The sequence below is a fragment of the Mus pahari genome, chromosome 23, assembly GCF_900095145.1.
Source record: "Mus pahari chromosome 23, PAHARI_EIJ_v1.1, whole genome shotgun sequence".
NCBI lineage: Eukaryota > Metazoa > Chordata > Mammalia > Rodentia > Muridae > Mus > Mus pahari.
This window is the reverse complement of record NC_034612.1, coordinates 26,107,388-26,115,789: the sequence shown is the minus strand read 5'-3', so window position 1 is coordinate 26,115,789 and position 8,402 is coordinate 26,107,388. Positions and strand designations below refer to the sequence as shown.

The following is an 8,402-nucleotide window of genomic DNA, read 5'->3' as shown; positions in this document are numbered from 1 at the left end:
TTCACGCTCCAGAGGCTATGCAAAAAAAAAAAAAAAAAAAAAAAAAAAGGGGGGGCCCTCAGGGGGCAAGGTGAGGTGGGGTTGAGGAAGCTGAGCATTTACGGTGAAGTGAAGAAAGGGGCACATTAAGGAGCAGTGGAGAACTGGGAATACGCTGAGAAAAATCGCCAAGAGCCACCGCGAATGTTCCAATAAGGACAGAAGCCCAGTAAATGCAGGACCGGGCGGGGCCGGGCAGGGGCGCGCGCAGGCGCGAGTAGGCGGCGACTTTGACGTCACCCGTGTGGGCGGGACCGCAGGGGGTTGTCCGCCCGCGGCACGCATTGGAGCCGCAGCCTCCTTGCGCCGGGTCCCGCGGTCGCAGCTCGTGCCGCCTCCTTCTCGTCCTCGCCTCAGCAGCTTGCTTCGTGGGTCGGTCCCTCCGACGCACGAGCTCCAAGCCGCTCCTCTCTTTTCCTAAAGCCCTTCAAGGCGGTCTTCGGTTTCCTTCTTTCCAGCCGATCCTCTTCAGCCCCGTGAAGATGGTGGACCGCGAGCAACTGGTGCAGAAAGCCCGGCTGGCCGAGCAGGCGGAGCGCTACGACGATATGGCCGCGGCCATGAAGAACGTGAGTGTCTCCTCCCCTCCCTCCTGCCTCGCCCCAGCCTCTCCCGACACCGCGTTCCTCGGCGTGGAAGGCTTGCTCAGGGGCATGCTGTCTTGTCACGACTATAGGGTCACCTCTCCATCTCACTCCTTGGAGGGTTTGGGGACCGGTCCGAGTGTGGCTCGTGCACCCGAGTGGTGACGCGGCCTCTTTCCCAGCCTCTCCGAGTTCGGGGCTGGGGCGGGGTCTTGCGTGGCTGGTCTCTGCTGTGGGGTGGGGGGGGTCTCTCTGTGACCCTGAATGTCCAGAGACCTGAGTTGGGGGCCGTGCGCATCCTTTGTGCCCCACTTCCCCTCCTCCCAGTTTAGGCGTGGGGGCGGGGGGACCGCATGGATGCGGTTCCTCTTTCTCTCCCTGGTGTCTGGGCGGCGCCTTCCCCATTCACTCAGCAGGTCTCCCAGTTTGCCGCCTCCCCACTCCATCAGACCCCCCCCCCAATCTTTCCCACTGACACATCCTTTAAAGACGTTTCGGGAAGAAAAAAAATGTAGCCCCCCCCCAAAAAAAAAAAACAAGCCCAACCTCAATGATGTAAAATCGAAACCACCTTTCTCACGTTTTTTTAACAAAAGGCTTCCTTTTAACCATTCCCCAAAGCAAGTCTGTTAGGAGGGGAGGGATATGTGTGTCGATGGCATTCTCATTCATGGCCCTCTATGTAGCATCTTCATTTTTCGTTTTATTTATTTTCCATTTCAAAGGGTTAACTATGCCTTTGAATGTTAACTGATTGAGACATGCAGTTTCTCTTTTAATTGCAGGCACGAGTCTGCAGAAATTCGTTTGAGTGTAAAAAAAAAAAAATATTCTGTCTGATCTGATACTGCAAACAAAGCGGTGGTGGGAGGCAGTATCAAGTCATTCCAGAAGATTCTGCATTTGTCATATTGCAGAGAGCCTAGACTGGGTGGAGGCTGGGAGGATTTATTTTAAAGGGGAAAAAGTCTTTAAAAAAATTTTTTTTTTTTTGTTAAATGTATCTGAGGCTTTTTTCTTCTGACTAATACATCCTCATTCATGAGAAGGGAACTGTCACATTTTTGTCTGAGATGCAAAATCCTAACTAGTTGCACCATTTTGCCAGTTACTCTCAATTTATTAATGAATTGGGGACCAGTTTGCCAGCAGAGGGGGGGGGCAGGTGCTGAATATTGCAAAATTCAGTAGAAAAATTACTATTCCGGTTTTCAAAAATTAATACTTGGGTTTTCCACTCTGTTAATATCTAACTTCCTACCTTATGTAACAAAGGTTGTTAAATACATCTCTGGTGTAAAGTGGGTGCTGGAGTGCTCCCTCCCTGTTAAACCTTACAAATGTATCCGGAGAGAGAGAGACAATTTAATTTTAAATGATTTTTTTTCTTGGTTTTTCAAAAGGCCAGGTGCTTATCCTTTGCTAATTAAATAAGCTACAGATGTTTTTTGTTTTACAAAAAATTATTGGTTTTAAAATCAGAAATACTATTTATTAGTGTGTTGTTACAGTTGCCTTTTTTATAACAGTTAAACGATTAAAGGATACAAGTTGGACTCCCAGTAGGTCACTAATGTTGGAAATGTCTTCCGTTTGTGATATGTAGACTCTAATTTTCCCCTATTTCTAGTTCCACAGGAGAGCGAGTGACCTCGCACCTATATCCATAGCAACCCAGTGATGTCACACACAATGACACAGAGGCTGCAATGCACCTAAGGGCTGGTAGGGAGTTTTCAGATGGCATTTGTCCAAGGTAATGCAGAAATGAGCTGATAAGCCAGGTGGCATTGAACACTTCATCTTCTACCAGATGGGCCTTGGTCCCCAAAATAAAAATTTTATTTTCTTTTAGAAATGGGCAGTGGCATCTAGACAAACCCATTCACCTTACACTCCCAATAACAAAAGTTGATAGGATACTTTCAAGGTTTTTTTTTTTTTTTTTTTTTTTTTGGCTTTTCGAGACAGGGTTTCTCTGTATAGCCCTGGCTGGCCTGGAACTCACTTTGTAGACCAGGCTGGCNCGAGACAGGGTTTCTCTGTATAGCCCTGGCTGGCCTGGAACTCACTTTGTAGACCAGGCTGGCCTCGAACTCAGAAATCCGCCTGCCTCTGCCTCTGCCTCCCGAGTGCTGGGATTAAAGGCGTGCGCCACCACACCCGGCTACTTTCAAGTTTTTAAGCATTCATCTTTCTTATTTTAAAAACCCAACTATGAGGAAATGAATGGATTTGTAAGTAAAAAAATGTCTCTGTGTTCATAGTGAAGAGGCGGGGTGTACATTTAGGGTTTTCATAAAACCCTTAAAGAATGATGGCTTCCTGCTGGCCATCTGCAGTAGCTGTTAGGGAATCAGAACCCAATACAGTAATTTCTAGATGGGAAGGTTGTGTTTTACTGACAGTACTTTGGAAGGAAGAACCATTTGTAAAATAAAGATTTAAAAAAAAAAAAGTTTTCTCAAACCTGTTTTCTGTGGTTTTGAGGAAACATTCTTCTCACCATGAAATTTCACACAACACTTAAACAGGGTTGATTCCTCTGCGTGGTAGCTCATCCAACTGCCTGTGTGTGAGTCCTGAGTTCAGGTCACAGCACCAGAAAAAAATGGAACCGCCCTCAACCGAGAACTAGCCATGAGGAAGGAGACTTCATTTTACCACCCCAGTGGAGCTCTCCTGTAAACTGAACCTTCAGTGATGAAGGGAACTAGGTTTAGTTGTATCTAGGGAAATTATTCTGGGAATTCTGTGGCTGGAATCTGTGCACAGCCTTGTGTGTAGGTGAATAGCATAGAGATCGTGATTGGGCAGTATTCCGAAACGGGAGTGCTAGGCCAATTTAAGATGAGTGTGTAATCTTGCATTTAAGCAGAGCACCTAGATGGGTCCAACCTGATAGATGATCCCCGAGCTCTCTTCATCCACATTTTCAGGTTCTGTCGTCTTACTTTCTCTGGCCAGTCACTGTCCAAAATCATGAAAATGTAATAAAAGTCCCCAACCTCTTACAGTCTGTTGTTCTAATTGTTCTATTTTCTTATCTTTCTGTGCCTGTCTTAGAGATTAAATTTATCACAGGTATGTATGAGATATACAGTGTTTGGGATTAACTGCAATTTCAGGCTTCTGCTGAGGCTCTTGGGTGAGGGGGAGACCACGGGCTAGTCTGTCTTTGGCTTTCAGTGGCCTCCTGGGGGAAGAGCAGGTTCTGGACTAGTCACTTCCTTGGAGTTGCGGGTTAGGCACTCATAACCAGGGGGTCACGCTAGCAAAAGCCTGCCACAGTTAACATAAGCACATCTTCCTGGTGGGATCAGCCGGTTTTAAAACCCTTAATCTCTGCGGGTTCTTCAGGAGCCTGATCGATAGCCATTGTCCTAATGGAGTGACAACCCCTTTGTGGGCTCTTCTGAGATGGAGCTCTGCCAGCCGTTCTCAGTCCTGGGGCGGAGGCATCTTGGCGTGGAGCTAGCGGATAATTTTGTTTCTCATGTTGTCCTTTATGATGGTGAAATGAAGATTAAATGGTTTGTTCCTTTCTCTCTTTAAGAATTACCAGCCGTGTGTGTAAGCCAGAGGACCGCTTGCAGTTATCAGTTCTCTTTCTACAGTGTAGGTCTGGGGAATTGAACTCAGGTCGTGAGGCTTGCTGACAAGCATCTTTACCTGCTGAGCCATCTCACCAGCCCCTACGTACTTTTTCCACTCCCAAATAATTGGGAAAAAAATTTTCATATGCTTCCTGAATTCTTATAAAGGATGTGGTTTACTATGTATGTTACCATTCTATTCTGATTAAAGGCAGCCCCCAGCAGCTGGATTCCATGTCTGATGCTTCAGGGACTGTCATTTATGACGACTCATTCTGTGTTATTGAGAAGGAAGAAAATTATAAATTATGTTGGGTGGTTTTTTTTTCTTTTATTTTGTTGGTTTTTTTTTTTTTGAGACAAGGTTTCTCTGTATAGCCCTGGCTGTCCTGGAACTCACTTTGTAGACCAGGCTGGTCTCGAACTCAGAAATCTGCCTGCCTCTGCCTCCCGAGTGCTGGGATTAAAGGCATGCGCCACCACACCCAGCTTGTTGGTTTTTCGAGACTGGGTTTCTCTGTGTAGCCATGGTTGTCCTGGAACTCACTCTGTAGACCAGGCTGGCCTCGAACTCAGAAATCCGCCTGCCTCTACCTCCCGAATGCTGGGATTAAAGGTGTGCGCCACCATGCCCGGCTTATGTTGGGTTCTCACTGTGTAGACCAAGCTGGCCTTGAACTCAGCCACCTGCTTTCAGCCCTTGTCTGTCCAGTGCTAGAATTACAGGACAGATACATCACACCCAACTGATATATACCTGGTTTTTTGTTTTTTGTTTGTTTTTTTGTTTTTGTTTTTTTTAGATAAACGTCATAGCATATTAACTTAGCCCAATATACTAAGAGAACTTAACACTCACAACTTAATGGCATGGCACTTGGTATTTCACACCTCCTTAGGCAGCCATTGCCCCCAGTTCAAAAATGAAAGCTGGGTGTGGCTTGTGAGGTAAGAGTCAGGAACATACAGGAATCCTTAAACCTGCCAAAAGGGATTGAGACTAGGCCTTGGTCTAAAACGATGCTGCTCTGCAGTTACCGGGTTTCAGAATGAGATCGCCTACTCTGGACTGTGCTCCCCCCCAGCCATTGGTAATTGGTTGTCCTTTAGTCTTTATTTTTGACCTCTGACTCATAGAGTAGAGGAAGGGACTTAGCTTTTAGCTAGGTTTGTGTTTCCATTTAAAGAGTCACAGTTCATAAAAGCCATATGATGTTCACCTAAACAAGCAATTCATCTGAAATCTGAGCATACTGTTAAAGCCTTGGGAGGTTGTGAAAACATGGCTGGTGCTCCTACCAGCCCAAGGCCAACTCTAGTGAATGACTTCCCTGCTGTGTGATAGTAGGTCCCTCAGGAGCACTCCCCAGGCAGTGACTGAGCCTGCTGAGCTGTTGAAACTTGGGCTGGAGATAGGGAATGCAGCTCTAAGCCAGCCCTGTGGCTGTGGGCTCAGGAGAGGTTCTCCTCACCTACCTGCAGTTCTACCAACCGCACCCCTTTATCTGACTGGGCATCTGATTCTGTATTCCTACCAGTTTCACGAGAAACATGGAAAGAAAGGGTTTTTGTTTTTTTCTTTTTAAATACATGTGTGAATTTTGCCTCCATGTAAGCTGTACCAGGTACATGCAGTGCTTACGAAGGTCAGAAGAGGGCGTCAGATGCCCTGGAACAGGAGTCAGAGATAGATGTGAGCTACCATGTAGGTGCAGGGAACCAGCCCAGGTCCAGCGATTGCTGGAATTGCTGTGACTTGCTAAGCCAAGCGTCTTTCTGGCCCCTCTTTTTGATTAGTTCAGAGAGAGGGTCTCATGTAGCCCAGGCTGGCTTCAAAGTTATGTAGCTGAGGATAATCTTGCATTTTTTTAAAGATTTATTTATTTATTATATGTAAGTTCACTGTAGCTGTCTTCAGACACTCCAGAAGAGGGCATCAGATCTTGTTACGGAAGGTTATGAGCCACCATGTGGTTGCTGGGATTTGAACTCAGGACCTTTGGAAGAGCAGTCGGGTGCTCTTACCCACTGAGCCATCTCACCAGTCCAATCTTGCATTTTTGATCCCTTGCTTCCACCACTTAAGTGCAAGGGATGAAAACCAGGGCATTGTGCATGCTAGGCAAGCACTGAGCTTCAGCCCAGCGATCTGTTTATTCTAGTACATAAGTACATTGTAGCTGTCTTCAGACGCACCAGAAGAGGGCGTGAGATTTCATTACGGATGGTTGTGAGCCACCATGTGGTTGCTGGGATTTGAACTCAGGACCTTTGGGAGAGCAGACAGTGCTCCTAACCACTGAGTCTTCTCTCCAGCCCTCTTTCTTAGTTTTGAGACAGTCTCACTGTGTAACCAAGGCTGCCCTCAAACGGGTGATACTGTTAGAGGTGTCTTAGTACCTCGTACTTCCTGTTCATATAAACCCCTGCATTGTTTTCCTCCCTTACTAAAGAGTCTAGCCTCACTATGGAGGTGCTGCCTGCCTTTTCCACCATTTTAGGCTATAAGCTATATACAGCTGCCTTATGTGTGGCCTTTTTTTTTTTTTGTCCTCAAATTCTATTTTAGGTATCAGTTATCACTTTGGTTATGAAACTATCATCTGGTTGGCTTTTTAAAAAAAGATTTTTATTTTTCTTATTTGTATGTATGTGGGTATGTGCATGTGAGCTCAGGTGCCCACAGAGGCCAGAACCAAAGGATTCTGGATCTGGAGTGAGGTGTGTGCGTCAGCCTGTGCTTATTGGAACGCACTGCAATGGAGACTGGCCTTAGACTCGGGGTCCTCAGGCATCTGGAGTGCTGGCATGGCTGGCCTGTCTCATTGCACTTAGAGTATCCAGTAATTTTATAATCGCAACAAAGTAGACTTTAAACATCACTTATCACTTGCACGTAGTCTCTAACTAAATACTGTTTTCTTTGCCATGCTGGGGAATTGAACCTAGGTCCTGGGTGCCATGCATGTGCTATGACTGAGATACATGTTCAATCCTCTTGCTTTTGAGGCAAGTTCTCAAGAATATATTATCAGCAGGCCCTGCTTGAATTTGTAGTTGAACTAGATTATAATCTGTACCACCAGGCTCACCTGTGGTGTAGACCATGCTGGTCTTGAACTCAGATCTCTCGGCCTCCCAAGTTCTGGCATTAAAGGCATGCGGGGCTGCTGCTGTGTGTGTCACCATGCCTGGCCCTTTTTCCTTTTTCCTGTTTGATTAGTTTGCAAGGAAATAGTAGGCTAGGTGGTAGATGTCTGGATTGATTGATTGATTGATTGATGGATTGAGGCAGGTACTTGCCGAGTGGCTAGCATGATACCCACTGTGTAGCCCAGATGGGCTGGGTGGTGGGATTGCAGACATCCCCACTTCCAGCTCTCCTACGTAAGGGGCTGGTGGAAGGAAGGTAAGCAGATTGCCACCAGCATTTGACCTGAATAGAATATTTCCAGTGTGCAGGGAGCATTAGCTCTGCTTGTTATGTTAAGGCATTATGTCTTTTTTCCCATATGTAGACACGGTCTCATGTAGGCCAGGGGCTGGCAAGCCCTCATCCATGTAACCCTAGGATGATCTTGAACATCTGACTTCCCGCTTCTGGCCCTCCAGTACTGGGATTACAGGTACCACTCGAGCAGACCAGGATGTTGTTAAAATATATGGATGATTTATCTTAAAGATGTATTCCTGGCTTTCAGGTGGTTGTGAGCCATCTGACATGGATGCTGGGAGCTCTTGCAAGAGCCGCTGAGATTTCTCTCCATCATCTCATGAAGCCAGACTGACTTCATAATCCCCAAAACTTCTGATTCTCCTGCCTCTGCTACCCAAGCCTAGATTATGGAATTGCACAACCATGCCTGGCTTTATTTATGCAGTGCTAGGAATGGACTCAGGACCGTTTGCATGCTATGCAGGCCCTCTATGAACTCAGCCACATTCTCAGCTCACACTGTAGAACATATCCTGGGAAGGTATGAACGTCATTCTGGTACCTTCTAACTTTGTGAACGTTGATATGATACTCAGGCTGCCACATTTAAGCATCATTTATCTAGGAGTTGAGTTTCTGGTGCTTGTACTTTTTTTTTTTTTTTTTTTTTTTTCAAGCCCTCTCTGTGTCCCCGTCAGGGGGGGCGCTGTACGTGTAGGGCCAAGGGGAGAGTGGATTCATTGTCTT

The 8,402-nt window shown here is 46.4% G+C and overlaps 1 protein-coding gene across 1 annotated transcript in view; it reads left to right on the top strand.

Moving 5' to 3' along the window:
* The first annotated feature begins 294 nt into the window (after positions 1-294).
* The window catches only part of Ywhag (tyrosine 3-monooxygenase/tryptophan 5-monooxygenase activation protein gamma), a 27,243-nt gene continuing 19,135 nt past the window's right edge, over positions 295-8,402 (top strand). The window contains exon 1 of the mRNA XM_021186679.2: positions 295-608. Coding sequence (XP_021042338.1) covers positions 522-608 — 87 coding nt within the window. The 5' untranslated portion in view covers positions 295-521. The remainder of the gene's footprint in view (positions 609-8,402) is intronic.